Genomic DNA, 20,629 nt, shown 5'->3' with positions numbered 1-20,629 from the left:
TGTTTTTGAGGATGGTTGAAGAAAAGTGTTTTTGAGGATGGAGATGCAATTTTTCTTTTAGGTTACTAGAATGCAAAAGCCAGCTGTATTACTAGTTAAGAGAATAAAATAAATGTCTGAGACTTCCTGAAAGGAGTATTAATCGTTCCTTCTATTTCTAAATGTTGGCATTGCCAAAAAGCATGACATTTTATTTCTAATTTAATTGATTAATTATAATCAGCTCTTGGGATGATCTGCCCAAATGAAAGAAATAAGTGTGAAAACTTAAAGTAGCAGACAATGCCCTCTCACTCCCCACTCAGTCCTTAAATTTGATTCTTGAATACATGAGCCTCATAGGCACACCTGAATTCCTTGACGCAGGGTTCTAACCCCACTCCTGGTTATTTTTGTTTTTAAAACTGAAAGTAACTGCTAAGGATGGTTAGCATAACTTTGACACTAAAGATTCTTTTATCTCAATATTCGTTTGTCCTCTATCTTAAAATGCATTTAATTTTGATCTCATATTTTAGAAAATAACATGTAACAAATTCCTGACTATAATTCAAACAATCTCATTTAACGTTTCATGTATTGATTAGAAATTTCTCTGGTTGGGACCAATTCCTAATATTAAATGAAATATCAAAGAAATTCAAATTCATGTTATTATAATTTAATATATCAGTTAAAAAAGTAAAAACTTCCTAGGTAAAAAAAGAAATCATTTGATGTAACTAATGAATTAATGACCAAACTTCTCCTCATTAGAACATCATTAGCAGCATATAAACAGCATTTTATCATCCCTTTATCTTCTTTTAATGTCTGGAATTTCTGATTTTTATTCTCTGTGTACATATAATTACATTCATGGTATCTTACACCTCTGTCAAAGGGTGGCAGTTGCCAACTTGTTGTGGGTCACCATGCACATGCCTAATAAATACTGTTCTCTGCTGAAAAACCCGTTCTTCCCACATTTCAGTGGGGTGAGACGATGACAGAGCCCTTAACATGCAGTCTGGCCTTGCTCGATATTTCCATTCTTGTTCCAAGAACACCCAGAGAACAACGGGACCTGTGGCGCTGTCCGAGGGGAGTAAGGGTGAGGGACAAAGCATGTGGCTTTGGGGAAGACATCACGAGCAATGGTGAAGCAGGGAAGTTGCCAAGAGAGAGGAGAGAATTGCCTAGACTGAGAAGGGCCTGAGGGGAAAACTCCTGGGGACAGTGTGGGCTGGGCAGCCCCTCAGGTGGCGGCAGGCCCTCACAGGGCAGTGGTTCACAGTGTCCCCACACATGGAGGCTGGTCTCCGGGCCTCTGGGACTGAGACTCAGCAAGACCTCCCAGGTGAAGTCTGTCACGCAAGCAGAGCTGGGTGCCTCCAGGGCATCATGTAGGCTTGGATCCTGGGCATGTCAGTCACGAGTAGTGTGCACTGAAGCCAAGAAGAGGTCTCGATAGCTCCCTTGGGATGCACACAAGAGCCTCTGTGTGACCTGGGAGGTGGAAAACCCCAAACCTGACTTGAGTTGGCTCCCACCACTCTCAAAAGTGATTGCTGGGTTCAGACTCAGGTTTATAATTTAAAAGCTATTTCTTGTAGCTGTTATAACAAGTAAAATCCACCTCAATCACAACAATCATTTTCCCTGAAAAAAGTAATGTGGATTAAACCAACAGATTACATTTGAATTCAATTCTTTAAACAGTATGAACTATTAACTGCATATATAATTCTATATATGTCTAGAATTGATTTAGTCTTGATTTACTTTGAGAAATTGTTTTGAGATTCTGAAGTCAGAAAAATATATGGTCTTTTGATTTTAAAAAATGGGAGCAAGTAAACATTATCACTTTTTAAATTGGTGCTTTGGTCCTGCCTTATCTTGTTTTTATTATTTTGCTACTGATACTGGGAAACTCAGGGCAAAATCTCTTACATACACATTACCTAGTAATACATTATCTCCAACTTTCTATGTCTTTTTTGTTAAATGCCCATCACTGTGATTACCTCAAATCCTTTTAGAAAAGGGGCAGGGTAAAAATAATGAACTACTATAGGGATCATTCTGAATCTTTACAAATGCCAGTGCTAGGTGGTCCAGTGGTTAGTACACGGTGCTTTCCTTGCTGGTGCCCAGCTTTGTTCCCTGATCAGGGAACTAAGATCCCACAAATTGTGTGGCATGACCAAAGGGGAAAAAAAAACAGCCAGTGATAGGGTACAAGGCTAATGAATATTGTATTGGCATATTTACCTCTTATGAGAGGCTGCTCATATTTCAGAGAATCTCTATAGTTCTCAAAATACAATTAATATGCAACATCAATGAGTGAAGCTCTAAAATCTTCTGCAGCAAAAAACAAACAAGCAAAAAAGCCACCAAACCAAAAAACCGAAAACAGAAAAAAGTGACTGGGTTCTATGTTCTTAAAGGTACAGAGTTAGCTTTTATTAAGGTCCATTCAAGTAGCTTAAATCTAGGAGGAACTCTGAGAAATTACTTTTAAAAATCATTAAAACTGAGTAAATGATGACCCCCATATACCTATGATTTAGATTTAACATTATTAACATCGTAAGAACTATTTCTTCTACGTTAGTAGGAAGGCTTTTTGAAAAGTATTCCAAAACTTACTACTACTGTTTTCTTTGAATCAATAGTGTGAATTTTAAACAGCAAATATATTATTTAACTCATCAGCCAATTTGGGGGAGGGGAGGAACTATTAAAAGCCACTTCTCTGTTTCGTGAAAAATTAGTAGAACAAGGAAAGGAAAGGTTTCCAATGTTGGCTGAAAAATAGTCCTAGGTCAATGCACAGCATGGCCAGATGTCCTGGTTAAAGAATGACTACAGGTGCAGAGAACAACCATTTTAAATAGAGCAAAGCACAAGCATGGAAATGTAGCAGAGAAATGACTGCATTAAATATTTTCATCACAGAAAACAAATGCTAAAACTATGATATAATTTCTAACCTGGCTAAGAAACTGAAACTGGGGGGATACTGATCATGGTGCAAATTAGAGGCACCCAGGCCATGAAATCTGCTCCTGGATGGCCAAAGCCGAATTTAAAACAAATACGCCAGAAGACAAACTGTGACAGCTAAACTACTAATTGTGCCTGGGGTACAGCAATTTAATTTTGAAAGAAAGGAGAATGCTTTGTAAATAATGACAGCCAGTGGAAATGACTGGCTCAGAAAGGCACTCTGCAGGGCCAGTGGTGGGGTAAGACAGTACAGCACACAGAGCCCTCTGGAGCAAAGTTGCCTGTGGTGGATTCTTGGGCTTGGCACTTGGGTTCTTCACCAGTAAACTGCATAATAAGTTAGATTTTGGACAAATGCTAAATAGTGTATCCTATGAGAGTTAGCCCTTCCTTGGAGCTTTACAAAAGGTTTCTTTATGCCATAACTTAAACAGAAGAGGCAAATTCATTGAAGCATTTACTGTAAGGCACTGTGTCTGAGGCTGCAGATAAAAGACCAAGAAGACAGATCCTTCCTCTAAAAGAGCTCCATCTGTAACTTGAGAAGGAAAAAAAAAGGATTTGACCAAGGTTCAGGTTTTTTGTTTAGAAACAGGACAAAATCATTAACATTTGCTTACCACTCAAAAAGGGACAAACTTTCTCATTTATATCAAAAGCTGTTGCTGGAAGTAACCTACAGTGACAATTGTAATTTTAAATGAAACTGGGTCTGCAAAAATAGCACAAAGATAAAATAACCTAGAGTCTTCCATAGTAGGCTCTGCATTTTTCTCCATTCAGCAAAGGAAGGAGGAAGAAAGCAGATAAGTGCTCTAATGGATTGCTGTTTTCTATTACAAACAGCAAGGTGGGTGTATTTGACTAGCTCTATTTTGTCTATAAATACTGCTCCTCTATGAAGCTATCAGGGCTTCCCACATAGTTCAGTGGTAAAGAATCACCTGCCAAGCAGGAGACACAGGTTTGATCCTTGGGTTGGAAAGATCCCCTGGAGAAGGAAATGACAACACACTCCAGTAATCTTGCCTAGAAAACCCCATGGGCAGAGTAGTTTGGCAGGTTACAGTCCATAGGGTCACAAAAGAGTCAGACATGACTTAGCAACTAAAACATCACCACCATGAAGCTATTAGGCAAAAGAACACTTAATGAAAGCAATATTACTGTGCCTTGAGTTTTTTGTTATTCATAAAAGTACCCCCTTCGCCTGTTCCTTATGTGCGTCTGTCAATCAACAATCTCTAATGTAGATGTCTGATACCCCTCTTCTTATGAGTCTCAAGAGGCAGGAAACTGTATTAAATTGCATAGAATAAAATGTATCTTTAGGTTGCCAGAGAGTTTAAGAACAAATTTTACTACAATATTTAAAAGATTATGGGCCACAAATATTTACTATTGTCAGGATTAAATTAAAAACTTCTGAGATTGGGTGGGAGAAAATGCCAGGAGTAACTCTGTCAAACTGTACTCTAAATTCTTAAAGAATGTTCTCTGAACAACACAAGGTCCCCAAGTGGTTTCTTGCATTTCCCGCACTGTGGGTTTGTCTCTGGGGCCTGGATCTGATGAAAGGTTCACTAAACTCATGATAAAAATACTCATGATTATTCACAGTTTTAGAAAATAATACAGTAAAATGCCAGGCACTAAGGCAGCATACTTTATTGACAACCATAAAGATTTACTAATTTTTAAACTCTCGACTATCCATAAAACTCTCAGTGGGAAAGAGGGGGGAAAAATCTTTTGGTTAACAGTATAAATCAAATGGCTCAGATGGTAAAAAATCTTCCTGCCATGCAGGAGACTTGGGTTCAGTCTCTAGGTCAGGAAGATCTTCTGGAGAAGGGAATCGCAACCCACTTCAGTATTCTCGCCTGGAGAATTCCATGGACAGAGCAGTCCATGGGTTTGCAAAGAGTCACACACGACTGAGTGACTAACACTTTCACTTTCATAAATCAAAACATAGGCATTTAAAATGCAAGTGAGGGTACAAACTCAGGAGGAAATCACAAATGTTAATGATATTTAAGAATCAGATGTGTTTTGTTATATTTAACTACAAAATAATATAACAAAAATGAAAACTAAGCGCTCTCTGTGGCTCTGGCTAGAGAGGTAAAGCGTCGCTTGGCAAGTGCTCTTCCTCACACACAACCTTAGTCTGATCGCCCATATGTCGCCAAAGTGGCTGGTAGTATCTGTGCTCCTTGTCAGGCCCAGAGATAACAACTGGGACAATGAAAACGAAACACATTTCTGGACAGGAAGAGCTTTATTGATAAGCTCCAGGAAGAACTGAGGACAGAAAAGCAGAGTGAAGGGACTAAATGAGGTAGAATGGAAAGACGTGCACATTGGGCAAAAGCCAGGAAAAGGAGCTGAAAGACAAATGAAAAAGGACACACAAATTTGGAGAGACACATATATGCCTTCCTCTACAACAGAACAAGAGCAAAAACGTATATACTCATGTTTCCTCAAGTCTAAATGAATTATAGTTATTACAGCAAAGGAAGCTGCAGTACATAACAACAAATAAAAGCCCAAAATAATTCTTTGCTGAATCTGATATTCTGTGTGTTTATGCCAAGATTCTATACCTGAACAAATACTGTCCCAAATCAACTAAAATAGTAATAAAAGAAATATTTGGATAAGAAAATTAAAGTAAGTCCTTAGTAAAATATAAGCAATATTTTCAATAATTTTGGGTCCTTGTTTTAAGAACAGTTTTGTTGTTTGTTTTTTTTTTAAAGCCCCTGGGAGTAAAAATGTGTTACCAAGCTGCACTGTACTCTGAAAAAAGATGAAGCATTTTCTAATTTTTTTTCGCCAACTTACTTCAAAGAGATGCTGTAAAGGACTGGACTGCAGTTTTTCTTCATAGCCAAACAGCTGGAAGCCAGTTCCCAGAAGACCTACCACAATAATCCATAAATGAGAAAATTTAAAAATGGAACAGAAGAGAACAGTCATGGCAGGGAACAGGTATGCATCCTAAGAATATTGCAAAACACACACTATCATGTCCTGCTACCCATAAACTGACACAAGTCAAATTCAATATATTGAATCACAAATTAAATATATATAGAAGGGCTCACTGAAATTAATTCCACAGAAACCAAAAGACTGTGAGCTCAAAGGCAGAGTCTGGGACTAATTTATCTTTGTGCTAACAGTGCCCAACACCTACCTCCCTACAAGACATCAGTAAAACAAGCATTTATTGAGCAACTACTCTGTGGAAGGACATCGTGCTACCAGGCACTTGACACACTAGACACTCAAAATTTGTGAAAAGACAATCATGGGAAGTGATTTCAAATATCTTTTAAAATTTGTAGATGTGAAAATAAAGATAGGAATCAGATTAGTGTTACAATTATTAGTTCTCAACTGAAAGTAAAACTCTGATTACTCTTCTCATTCAAGGTGACAAAATGCTTTTATCTGGCTATATATTTGTCTTTCACTTGCCATTGTTTTGTTTAAGTTTTTGGTTTTTTTTTAGTCTTTTGTAAGTTCAAAATTCAGAGATGGTGTTAACTTGAACTTTTAAAAAAATAATAGTTGAGGTTTGAAGATGACAATGAAAATTCTCAGTAGACTGTGAATATTTATATTCTAAGATATATTGAATATTTCTATTCTAAGATATTTTGCTAAAAGGTGACCACAATTTTGGATTTGAAGGATATATGTAGCCTGGGCCAAGAGTAATCTGTTTCTATGTCAGTTATGTACCTTCAGATCTAAAGAAGCTATTGCTGCTGGGCCTTGCTGATGTACATTTTTCTATACAGACTCAGCAGAAAGTGGAATGTTACTAAACACAGGGTAGGTAATCTCTGGAGCTTAGACAGGAACTAGAAGGATGATTAAAATAAGTACCAGCACTATTCACTTTTAAGCAAAAGCAAATGTGATCATGATTCAGGGTCCTGGGAAGTTGGGTGTGAAAAGACACCCAAAGCATTCTAAAGAAATGGAGACAGGAAAAATAAAGGCCAATTCCATTTGACATTAAACCTAATACATTTTCAAAAATTATTTCTGTACTTAAGAACTGTTGGTCACTTTTAATATGGGATAGGTGAACAGCCAAAATTAAAACTCTTTAACAATGATGGTTTGATGGAAATGTCGACAGACCATTAACCATAGTAGTCCTTTAGAGAAAAACCACTACAATAAAACCTTGCAGTTAAAATTTAATGAATATCATAATCACATATTTGCTAATGGCTGTGAAGTGCCTGAATCAGTCAAACTCATATAAAGTGGGTGCCATCTATTAAATCTGACTGTTGAGCTTAGAGCCCAAAACTCTGAGTGCCCACTGTGAGCTGCAGGTGGGTTTTTAAATGCGAGGTGTATTTTCTGTTCCTCCGCAATGAATAGGAAGGACACTGTTAGGGTCAAGTTCTATTCTTTTTAGTGTCTAAAAAAGATTTTTATTAACTGAGAGGATAACGCTTGTAAGAGAAGATCATGATAAATTTATCTTTCAGAAACTCTGATTTCATTTCAGTAGATATGGAACATGGTATTTAGTACTGAAAATGTTACCTAGCCTTTCTTTTGGAATAGACTGTGAAAGACTTCCCAAGACAGATTCTTTCATCATTCTGAGTGCCTATTATGTGCTAAGCACGATGGATACAAAAATAACTAAGACGTAGCCCATGCTTTCATGGAACATTTCACCTAGCAGGGGAGAGTAGCATGCAAAAGTATACAGTAAGAAGAGAAGCCCATTTGGGTAGAACTGGATACTAGGAACTTGGTGATGTGAGAAGGTGGGCAAGGGTGTGTCGGGGTGTCAGAGAATGCTTTTCTGAGATGACACAAGGGCTGGATCTTAAAATGCACATGGTAGCTGCCTGAGATTTTAATAAAAAACTTTGCATTTTACATGCTACTAGTCCTTCCCTACCACATCAACTTCATTTATCTTATCATTCCACACCTTGACTACTGCAGTATATGAGCTGGGAATGGTTCTGAGTAAACTCAAGACATTAGAGATAATCTGTGGCATTCAACTCTTTAGGTCTCATGCTTTTCTTTCTCTTTTCATTTTGACCAATCGCCCACTCCATGACTTGTACAATTTAAGGGGAAGCCAAAATATCCCAGGTTGTTTTTCCTCTAGGCCACTGGCTCAGGCTATGACAAATCCCATTTCCTGTAGGTTGGCCCGGGGAGGCTGTTGAGAAGGGTGTATACCTAGTCTTACTTTTCCTCTAATACTTACATCTACATTTAACTAATGAATGTAAGCTACTTTAATAAAACCACAAAAGCCTGTATTTTTCAGGACTTGTTCTGTATGTATGACGTTTCCTCCCCCCCAAACTTACTTGTATGGTGAGAATTATTCTAATAAGTAAAATACAAGATTTATGGAAAAGAGCCATCAGGAAAAAAACAGGTAGGAGGCACTACTTCATCCAATGGGAGTTTGCCCATATTTTGTCCAGATGATCAAGTAACGTGATATTAAAACAAATTAATCTTAACAATGATGTGAAAAATAAAACCTCAAACTTACTTACCAAACTGCATGCCCCAATCGCCAAGATAATTTATTCTTGTTACTTGATGTCCTAAAGCTTCTTTGAGATTTGCTATAAAATTTCCTAGTAATCAATAAAATACATAGTTTCTCATTCTGTTTTGGCATAAGAACCACCTAATATCAAAGCATAACAGAAAATTCTGTTGACAAAATTTACTTTTTTTAAAAACAAAAACATTTAGTATTGTGTTTTCATCTATATTATGGAAAGGGAGTAAAAATTATTTTGGAGGATATAGTTATTCTAAATCTCACAATTTTCATCAACATTAATGGAGGTTATGAATACACAGAGTAACTGTGATTCCAAGTCAATTCCAAGGACAGAAAATAACAGAATCTCAGTAATTAACAGAGAATATATAATTTGGTTGTTCCCTACTTAGCCATATAGTTTTTTTTTTTTTTTTTAAATAGCTCACTCCACCTTCTTTCAGTTATGAAGTCCAACCTCTCATGCTGCTCCCTAAATAACAGCACACAGGAATCCAAGGCCTTCACCTTTCTGTACTGCTGATGCAGGTTTGACATTTGACATCTATTCCATTCTGCATATACTAAAGCTAAAAGTAACAGACCCCAGAACCTCTTGCAGTTAGGGTTCCAGAAGTCATGGGCAATCAGATACACTTTGCTTATGATCTAGAAGGTGAAAAGCAAGTTACCTTTATTTTTTCTGAGAAGCACAGTGGTGGAGGTTTTGACTTTTAGTGGCATCACTACAAGAGGTCCTAGTGTCCTGTCATACAACTTCCAAGGGGAGTGAAAGATAGGGTATGGGTGACCTCTTTTGCTTCTCTGAATTCTCGAAGGTACAATAAACCAGGAATGATGGCAGGTTCCTGACTCTGGCAGCAGCAGTAATCGAAGAAAAGGCAGAAGCTCCCTTGATGATGAAGTTCTGTGGTAGTTTTGGGCATCATCTATATCAGCTTAATCCAAAGCGTCTTTAACACTCCCAACAACTCTGCAAGCTATTCAATATCCCATTGTAAATTCCCTCCTGCTTTTACTAGAGGAGATCTGCTGCTGCTGCTGCTAAGTCACTTCAGTCGTGTCCGACTCTGTGCGACCCCATAGACGGCAGCCCACCAGGCTCCCCTGTCCCTGGGATTCTCCAGGCAAGAACACTGGAGTGGGTTGCCATTTCCTTCTCCAAGACGATATCCAGTTTTCTGCAAATAACCCCTCACCAATAGGCATAGCTGACAAATTACAGTAGCTACTTCTCCAGTTTCCCTACTTCTAGACTTCCCCAAACTCTATAGTCCCAGCAACAGAATTCACCTTTTGCAGATGGTACTCAGACTGTATCCCTATTTTTTTGTAGTACCTTATTATTTTATGTGTGTGCTTAGTCATTTAATCAAGTCCAACTCTTTGCAACATCATGGACTGTAGCCCATCAGACTCCTGTCTATTGCTTGGGGATTCTCCAAGCAAGAGTAGTGGAGTAAGGTGCCATGCCCTCCTCCAGGGGATCTTCCCAACCCAGGGATCGAACCCAGGTTTCCTGCATTGTGGACAGATTCTTTACCATCTGATCCACCAGGGAAGCCCACGAACACTGGGGTGGATAGCCTATCGCTTCTCCAGGGGATCTTGCTGACCCAGGAATCAAACTGGGGTCTCATAGCAGGCAGATTCTTTACCAGCTAAGCTACCAGGGAAGCACCTATTATCTTATAAATCCAACTCAATGCTTGAACCTAGGCTTTTGGAATTAGGCTGCTGCTGCTAAGTCACTTCAGTCGTGTCCAACTCTATGCGACCTCATAGACAGCAGGCTCTGCTCACCCCCGCCCCCGCAACCTGGGGATTCTTCAGGCAAGAACACCGGAGTGGGTTGCCATTTCCTTCTCCAGTAGGAATTAGGTTACCTAATTTCAAATCCTTGCTGCTATACTTTACTAGCTTTGTGATTTGGGGAAAGTTACTTTTGGTGTCTGAGTTTCCTCATCTATAACCAACAGGACTTGATAATTAGGGCTACTGTGAAACTAGTGCAGATAATACATGAAAACACTTAACATGGTAAGTTTCAATAAATATTATCTCTTCCTGGTTCAAGCATTTCCCTTAGCAACTGTCGAAAAAGTTTATCATGCTTTACCCATCAATTATTCCTATGCTTTTGGCTAATGTAGTTTTTCTTATACAGTATATTTCTTATATTCTTTTTCATCAAGTCCTGTCATTTCCTCTCTTATAATGCTGCTTGAGAACTTTGTAACAAGAGTCGACTGTAGTGCAACATAACCTATTCCAGAAATATGGACATTCTCCAAATCTTTAAAGTATTCCAGTATGGATTAAATCACTTTCTTATAAGTATGCAAAAGACAGATTTCTATACTGGAAGACAGATTATATGAGATAAACTCTAAAGTCCCTTCCAATTCTAATATTACACAATTCTAACTGCAGTTTTAAGATGGGCTACTATATAAATCATGTTTTAATAGAAATCATAAGTCTACTGTACACTCAAACATTACAACCAAGAAGTATTACAGTAATCTTTGTTAGGATAGTCCTGTTTAAATTTTCAGTCTTGAAAACTCAGACTGAGTTTATTTTTTAAAACAAAATATATGGACAAAAAGAATTGGGAGGATAACTATCAATCCCATATAACGGTTTTCATTTATGCATCTTTCAGTTCTTCTTAATATGCATACATACTTTTAACAAGTTAAAATCAAAATATACATACCTGGTTTCTAAGTCAATCTTTTGGTTTTGAAACAAATTTCTTCTTGTCATTTTTAAACCAATTTTTTTTCATTTTGGGATCATATTTAATTAGCATTAAGCTCATATAAACTTCTTTTGTTTCTTTGTCCTTTTACTACTTAAGCATTAAACCAATACTGCTTCAAAAGTCATGTTCAGTATTTTCTGTGAAACTAACAGTACTTACCTATGATGGTAGAACGCAAATGTCCAACGTGAAATTTTTTGGCAACATTAGGTGAACTGCAAGATAATTGTAAAAGTTATTTTTTTCTGTTCTACAAACAAGAATTCTAAAATGAATTAGGTCATAGCTCTATAGTTAATATAATTGTGGACTAAAGCCTTTGGTAATTTTGGACAAAGACAGTTAAAAATTAGACATTTAGAGTACTTCCCTGCTGGTACAGCGGATAAGGATCTGCCTGCCAGTGAAGGAGACACAAGTTCGATCCCTAGGCAGGGAAGATTTCACATGCCAAGGAGCAACTAAGCTTATGTACTACAACTACGGAAGCCCATGAGCCTAGAGCCTGTGGTCCACTGCAATGAGAGCCCGTGCACTGCAACGAAGAGTAGCCCCTGCTCGCCAAAACTAGATAAAGCCCATGCGCACCAATGAAGACCCAGTGCAACCAAAAATAAATAATTTTAAAAAATTAGACATTTAGAGCAAAGATAAATTAGATCTCAGAAAGAACCACCCTTAGGGAATTGATCCTGTGACTCAAGAGGTAGTCACATAACATACACAGAAGTGGCACACTCAGCAAGCAGATACAGTAGGGGCTTGGTAAAAAGATGAAGAAATTCAGAGAGATTGTTTTGACACAAACAAGGTACATTATTAGAAATTAAGTTTAGTGCACTAGTTCTCAATTCTTTAGGGTCTAAAAACTATTGTGGACCCCAAAAGAATTTTATTTATATGAGTAATATCTATCAATATTTATTGTATCAGAAATTAAAACAAAAATATAAAAATATTTATGTGGAAGGCTTCCCAGGATAACCAGAAATAGAATTTTCCATTCCAAATTCTCAAGCAACACATTTGTTGCTCTTGGTGGCTGAGAAGTTGCAATTAAGATTTAACAATACCTAATGCTAGTTGGAGAAGACTCTTGAGAGTCCCTTGGACTGAAAGGAGATCAGTCCTGGGTGTTCATTGGAAGGACTGATGCTAAAGCTGAAACTCCAATACTTTGGCCACCTCATGCAAAGAGCTGACTCACTGGAAAAAACCCTGATGCTGGGAGAGATTGGGGGCAGGAGGAGAAGGGGACGACAGAGGATGAGATGGCTGGATGGCATCACCGACTTGATGGACATGAGTTTGAGTGAAGTCCGGGAGTTGGTGATGGACAGGGAGGCCTGGCGTGCTGTGATTCATGTGGTTGCAAAGAGTCAGACGCGACTGAGCGACTGAACTGAACTGAACTGAATGCTAGTAAAGTAATGCTCAAAATTCTCCAAGCCAGGTTTCAGCAATATGTGAACCATGAACTTCCCAGATGTTCAAGCTGGTTTTAGAAAAGGCAGAGGAACCAGAGATCAATTTGCCAACATCCGCTGGGTCATGGAAAAAGCAAGAGAGTTCCAGAAAAACATCTCTTTCTGCTTTATTGACTATGCCAAAACCTTTGACCGTGTGGATCACAATAAACTGTGGAAAATTCTGAAAGAGATGGGAATACCAGACCACCTGACCTGCCTCTTGAGAAACCTATTTGCAGGTCAGGAAGCAACAGTTAGAACTGGACAAGGAACAACAGACTGGTTCCAAATAGGAAAAGGAGTACGTCAAGGCTGTATATTGTCACCCTGCTTATTTAACTTATATGCAGAGTACATCATGAGAAACGCTGGGCTGGAAGAAGCACAAACTGGAATCAAGATTGCTGGGAGAAATATCAATAACCTCAGATATGCAGATGACACCACCCTTATGGCAGAATGTGAAGAGGAACTAAAAAGCCTCTTGTTGAAAGTGAAAGAGGAAGAGTGAAAAAGTTGGATTAAAGCTCGACATTCAGAAAACGAAGATCATGGCATCTGGTCCCATCACTTCATGGGAAATAGATGGGGAAACAGTGGAAACAGTGGCTGACTTTATTTTTGGGGTCTCCAAAATCACTGCAGATGGTGACTGCAGCCATGAAATTAAAAGACGCTTACTCCGTGGAAGGAAAGTTATGACCAACCTACACAGCATATTAAAAAGCAGAGACATTACTTTGCCAACAAAGGTCTGTCTAGTCAAGGCTATGGTTTTTCCAGTGGTCATGTATGGATGTGAGAGTTGGACTGTGAAGAAAGCTGAGCGCCGAAGAATTGATGCTTTTGAACTGTGATGTTGGAGAAGGTTCTTGAGAGTCTCTTGGACTGCAAGGGGATCCAACCAGTCCATTCTAAAGGAGACCAGTCCTGGGTGTTCATTGGAGGGACTAATGCTGAAGCTGAAGCTCCAATACTTTGGCCACCTCATGCGAAGAGTTGACTCATTGGAAAAGACCCTGATGCTGGGAGGGATTGGGGGCAGGAGGAGAAGGGGACGACACAAGATGAGATGGCTGGATGGCATCACCCACTCGATGGACGTGAGTTTGAGTGAAAGTCCAGGAGTTGGTGATGGACAGGGAAGTCTGGCGTGCTGCGACTCATTGGGTCGCAAAGAGTCAGACGTGACTGAGCGACTGAACTGACTGACTGAATGCTTCTAGAGCACATTCACTCTCCGACAGGTACAGTCTGACACATTTTACATGCATTAACTCAACAGTCAGAAGAACTGTGATATAATCTCTTATTTTTGATGAGAAAATTGAGACACACAAAGGAAAAAAGATAATGAAGCACATTTGGCAATATCTTGAGGACTCTTGAACCTAGATGATAAGCATATGGGGCTTAATATACATTTTCTCTCTTTTGTGTATGTTTGAAAATTTCTTAAGTTTTTCAGTATTAAAAAAGATATTAATAAGACACAGCTGGTTAAAAATGGCAAAAACAAGAGCTTACTTGTGGTTTGTCTCCAAAGCCTTGTTATTTACCTTTTTAAGGGTATTACAATTTAAAACCTTGAACTGACAGATCTGTATACAATTGTGGCAATTATGAAACTATAAGGAAATTCATGTAATCATTATTTAGAAAGAAAGCAAATGTTCTTCTATGGGATTAAATAATAAGTAATCTCCTGCTTCTAGTCAAGAGAGAAGAACAAGGCTTAGGCTTAATTACCCGTCTTCCTTAAACAACTAGAAAACTAGAAAGATTTATGGAACACTGGTTTTATGAAACTGAACAGGACAGTGAAGGACTGTGATCCCTAGTAGAAGGTCAGCCAACAGGGTGACCCTTAGGACTGCTTTACTAGCAAATTCATGAGATGTAGCTAAAGCAGACCAATGTATACCATGAAAATGTTTATATCAGAACAGAAGAAAGGTTTCAAATCAATGACTGAAGACTCTCCTTTAAGAAACTAGAAAGGGAGGCTCAAACTAAATCCCAAGTAAGCAGAATAAAAGGGAGTAATTGAGATGAAGGTTAAAAAAAAAAAAGACAGAGAAACTGTGATATCATTACCGGTAGTGGTAGTTATGTGACCTGGCATCTTTGATAAAACTCATTAAACTGCATGTTGAAATACAGTGATTTGCATTGTACTGTATACCTCAATAAAGCTGATTTTTTAAAAAATACTATAAAAAACTAAAAATAAGCTGGCCATGGATGGGCTGATATTAAAGGAATGTAAGATATATTGTTTAATAAAAAAGGAGAAGAACAATGTATAATGTGTATGATCTCTAGGTGGGTAAGCAAGAAACTGATATTGGTGAATGTCTGCATAAAGAGAACCAGAAGACTGAGGTAGGGAGGACACTGCCTTCTCACTGCACAACCTTTTGTCATCTTTGAATTTTCAAAAACTAAGGTTATTATCTAATAAAAATATTATCTAATAATATAGTTTTTACATAGCTTTTGAATTTTTAAAAATGCAAAAAGGTATAGTTGATTTACATTATATGTTTCAGATGTACAACAGTGAATCACAACCTTTAAAGAAAATACTCCATTTAAAGTTATTATAAAACATTGCCCTGTGTGGCACAATATATCCGTGTAGCTTATTTCATACATAGTAGTCTGTATGTCTTAATCCCCTATCCCTACCTTGCCCCTCCCCACTGGTAACCCTGTTTGTGCTCTGTATCTGTGATTGTTTCTTTTTTGTTATATTCATTAGTCTATTTTTTAGATTCCACATATAAATAATAACATAAGTATTTGTCTTCCTCTGACTTATTTCATTTAGTACAATGCCCTCCAAGTCCATCTACGCTGTTGCAAATGGTAAATTTTCATTCTTTGTTATGGTTGAGTGGTATTCCACACAAACCTCATCTTTATCCATTCATCTGTTGATGGACACTTAGATTATTTTCATATCTTGGCTCTTGTAAATAATGCTGCTGTGAATGTTGGGGTGCATTAATCTTTTTAAATTAGTGTTTTTCTTCTTCAGATATATACCCAGGAGTGATATTGCTGGATCATATGGTAGTTTTATTTTTAGTTTTTTGAGAAACCTCCATACTGTTTTCCACAGTGGCTTTACCAATTTACATTCTCTCCAACAATGCACCAGGGTTCCCTTTTCTCACATCTTTGCCAACATTTGTTATTTGTGATCTTTCTGATGATACCCATTTTGATAGGTGTGAGGTGATATCTCATTGTGGTTTTCATTTGCATTTCTCTGATGATTAGCAGTGTTGAACATCTTTTAATGTGCCTGTTGGTTAGAACTTTTGTACTTTTTTTTTTTTTTTTTAATTAGAAGAACTGAATCTGTCTAGAGCTTCAAAAAACCTCCCTTGAAATATCAGTTTGACATTCTCTGGCACCGCATTCCTACTTGGAAGGGAATACAATGAAATGGAAAATACAAATTCAACTCCTTTGGCAGCCAAAGTAACTACTATGGATTACAACTTGATGCTTTACTGGAACTCTGAAATATTACTTCATGTAATTTCCTCAATCTTGTAAGAAAAGAGATATTATTACTCTTATTTTCCACATATAAGAGACTAGAGAAATAAACTGTCCCATCCCAGATGACTGAATCAGTTACTAAGTGAAAACTAGTACCCTGATCTACTGGACTCCCATTTTCCCAGAGGTCAATTTGTTTTCTGGGAACACTTCACATCGAGGAACAACAGTGGGTGGGGGAACATGTGTTGATAAAAGAGAAGAATGGCTATCACTGCTGACTGTGCTCCTGCAGATTTGACCTGAACACAATAGGAAGGGCTGACTCAGGAGAGAGGCAACCGCTGCTGATGGTTCAAGTCTTACTCTACCCACCACATAGAGCCAAAGTCTGAGGTAGACAGTCATCTACTCTGGCACTTTATCACACTCCTCCTGGATCTAACAAAATATAGGGAAACCAACCATATATCACTGTATCAGGGAGGCAGTAAAGGTTAAACATACAGGATTCAGAGTTAGCTCTGTGACTCTGAGCAAGCTCCTTGACCTAGCATCACCATCATCATCTCAATTTAAGGGCCAAGTTTCTATTTTTCAAAGATTTCTTTTGATGTGGACCATTTTAAAAGTCTTCACTGAACCTGTTACAATACTGCTTCTGTTTTATGTTTTGGTACTTTGGCCCCAAGGCATGTGAGATCTTAGGTTTCTGACCAGGGATCGACCCCTCACCCCCTGCATTGGAAGGAGAACTCTCAAGCACTGGACCACCAGGGAAGTCCCTGGGGCAAGTTTCTTGAACACAGTATTTCTATCTCTTTACTTTGGGATGAAGTCACCTGGTCTATTAAAGATACTATATATTTAAAGAAATTCTCTCTTCCCACCTCTTTCATTTTCAGAAGAAATTCAGGAAGGATGTTTTCTATCAATTTTTACCCTCCTGTCTACCTCTCTGTCTCCCTTTTGAAATCACAATAAGAATCACAGAATCTGGAATACTTCTAAGGGAGGAAGCAGCTCTAGTCCCCCACCAATGCCAGATGAAAAACAACAGAAAGCAGAGATGACCGCTGGGAAATAGACTCTGCTTTCATTAATGATCAGATGCTTATAAAAGTTCCAGCCTTCCTTAACTGCTTCCGAAAAAAGTTGAGAGAGGCAAATCTGTAAGTAAATAAACTGCAGTTCAAAAAGCCTCCAGAATACAATTCAAATGGAACACGCTATTTTTAGACATTTCTTATAAGCACAAACAAAAAGGAGTATTATATGGGAAACAAAAACTTTGGAGAAAAACCAAAGAATCAATGACTAAGAAAGACTAGTCTTGGTATTTTGATTTTGGTTGGGGAGAAGGGATGGTAAAGAGGAAGTGAACATTAAGAAGGCACATGGGTGGCAACTTTTCACATTTCAAGAAGCTGGCAATAGCACTATTTCAAGGGTGAATGTGCAGTAACAGATACTATTCTACTTTCCTACTGATATTCCTTTACTGCTGGTTAGGTAAGAGCAAGGAGTGTAAGAGTACTGAAGTGCTTCCCCAGAGAAGGGTATGTATACTGCATCACTGTAAAGATATAATGAAAAGAATTAAAAGTGTCAACAAACTCTTTGCCACTCTTTCATTAAGAGATATAATCTATTTCCCTGCCCCGAGTCAGGGATGGTCTTGTGACTTGCTTTGACCAGCAGTGACATAAGTGATGATATGCCTGTTACAAGACCAGATATTTTACTATTTTGGAGTCCTGAGCACCTTTGTAAAGAGGTCTGGCTACTCTGCTGGAGAGAGAATACAGAGAGATGCCTGGCCAACCCACAGGTGAGACACCAGAAAAGTAAATGAGTTACCTGGATTTCTAGCCCTAGTATAATGTCTAGATGACTAGAGTTGCTTAAGTGACCACAGGCAAGCAAAAAAACCATTAGGCTATGCTCTTCCCAATTTCCTGGTCTATACATGAAACATAAAACAACTGGTTGTTGTTTTAAAACACTAATCAGTAGTGTGGCAAACTTTTTCTTAAAGAGCCAGACAGTAAATATTTTAGGTCATCTGGTCTCTATCTCAATTATTTGTCTATTTTACTCAATTGCCACTAGAGTATCAAAGTAGCCACTCTGAAAATATGTAAATGAATATCTAAGACTGTACTCCAAATTTACAAAAATATAGCAGGCTGGATTTTGCCCATGAGCTAAAGTTTGCCATTCCCTGTATCAAGTTTTGTAGTGGCTTGTTAAGCAAGAGATAATTGAAATGACAAGCAACTTTCTTTGGGGGATGGCCTTAGAGCAGTTCCTCTCTGGTGTGAGGATGACTGCAGAAGTCTCTGTTCTTTTGATGCAACAACATTTAAACTTTAAATATCCTGACTGAAGCACACTGGTAGCATAAGATTTATTCATAATTTATATCTGCTCCATAAGAAGGTTAGCTTACTCAACAATCAATCCTTGTCATAAACAGGTGAGTTTACCAAGTCTTAGAGGGTCTGCTTTTTCTAAGAACAGGATTGAGTGACAGAAGACAGTACAAATAAATCCCATTCACCTCTGATTATCCAGGTGCTCATCATAACTAAGTTTAAGTTATCACCATAAATTATGAGTTAAGAAACCAGAAATAGTATTTACCACGTCCACTTAAAAAAATCTTCCACAAAAACATATACTAAGAAAAAGGCTCTAGCAAGTTCTAGCTAAGTGAGAAAACAGCTCGTTGACACTTTTCCTTAGCTTTGAAAAAGGCAAATACAATTTCTCCAATAATGGTCATGAGTGGTCACCTGCTAGCCATACTCCAATAGTAATCTTTTTTTTTTTTTTGGTTACCTAAGAACAATTCAAAGATTAGATAGTTTTATTGATGGCATAGCATGTAAGAAAGTTATCATGAAGACTATTTAGAGCCATATTAAAACATCAAGCTATTTTTCTGGTAATTTTAAATAATATGCATTTCATGTAATGGACCCTGGGATGTTAGATTTGAATTGGTAACATCAGTAAAAATTGAGTTCCAGTAGTAATAAGCACTCTTATAGCCAGAACTTGGCTTCTAAATATCTTCCCTCACAAAAAGGGAACTAGGACTTCTTGGGGGAAATGGACAATTCCAGGTCTGAGTAAGACTGGAACATCTTATGCCAAAAAGAAAGTATACCAGGACTTAAGGGAACATGCAAAGAGAATAAAGGAGCCTGATCTGGGATAATTTGAATATGTGTGTGCTTAGTCACTCAGTTGTGTCCAACTCTTTGCAACCCAATGGACTGTAGCCTGCCAGGCTCCTCTGTCCATGGGGATTCTCCAGGCAAGAATACTAGAGTGGGTTGCCATGCCCTTCTCAAGGGGATCTTCCCAACTGAGGGATTGAACCCAGGTCTCCCGCATTGCAGGTGGATTCTTTATTGTTTGAGCCACCAGCAATCCCACTTCTGGGCATATATCCAAAGGAAACAAAATCATTATCTTGAAGAGATGTCTGTTCTCCCATGTGCACTGCAGCATTATCACAATTGCCAAGGTATGGAAACAGCCTAGGTGTCCATCAGTAGATGAATGGATAAGGAAAATGTGGTATGTATATATAATGGAATATTATTCAGCTTTAAAAATGAAGGAAATTCTGTCATTTGCAACAACACGGATGAAACTGTAGGGTATTATGCTAAGAAAAATGAGCCAGACAGACAAAGACAAATAACTGCGAGCTATCATTTAAATGTCAGATCTAAAGACTAAAAAGTCAAACTCTTAGAAACAGAATAGAGAAGTAGTTGTCAGAGGCTGGAGGCTAGGGGAAACAGGAAGAGGTTGGTAAAAGGTTCAGACTTTCAGCTACAAGACAATAAGTACTGAGGATCTAATGTGTATAACGTGGTGAGTACAGTAGATAACACTATCTTGTATAACTGAAATTTATTAAACAAGTAGAACAAATGTTCTCACACAAAGTAGTAAATATGTAAGGTGACAGAGCTATCAACTAACTCAACTGGGGAAATCCTCTGTGTGTGTGTGTGTGTGTGTGTGTGTGTGTGTATCAAATCATGCTGTACACTTTACCTTATAATTTGGTCAATTATACCTCAATAAAACTAAAAATACATACACATACATCACAAACACAACAAAGCTTGTTTTCTGGTAATTATATTACTTTGCAATTCTTAATATGATAGTAACCATTATATGTACCTTAAGAGTCTACTAAAATGAACTAGTTCTTCTAAAAAAACAAATCAAAAAATCTATTAATACATAATTAATAAA

At 37.9% G+C, this 20,629-nt stretch overlaps 1 protein-coding gene across 9 annotated transcripts in view; it reads right to left on the bottom strand.

Moving 5' to 3' along the window:
* Nucleotides 1–20,629, bottom strand: part of RARS2 (arginyl-tRNA synthetase 2, mitochondrial) — a 73,324-nt gene that overhangs the window by 19,734 nt on the left and 32,961 nt on the right. For all 9 annotated transcript variants that reach the window (XM_070796108.1, XM_070796105.1, XM_070796110.1 and 6 more), the window contains 3 exons: nucleotides 11,517–11,572; nucleotides 8,571–8,654; nucleotides 5,851–5,927 (listed from right to left, as the gene is read on the bottom strand). In XM_070796108.1, the coding sequence (XP_070652209.1) occupies nucleotides 5,851–5,927; nucleotides 8,571–8,654; nucleotides 11,517–11,572 (217 nt within the window). The remainder of the gene's footprint in view (nucleotides 1–5,850; nucleotides 5,928–8,570; nucleotides 8,655–11,516; nucleotides 11,573–20,629) is intronic.

This window comes from Bos indicus, chromosome 9, assembly GCF_029378745.1.
Source record: "Bos indicus isolate NIAB-ARS_2022 breed Sahiwal x Tharparkar chromosome 9, NIAB-ARS_B.indTharparkar_mat_pri_1.0, whole genome shotgun sequence".
Lineage (NCBI taxonomy): Eukaryota > Metazoa > Chordata > Mammalia > Artiodactyla > Bovidae > Bos > Bos indicus.
This window is presented reverse-complemented; position numbering and strand designations above follow the sequence as displayed.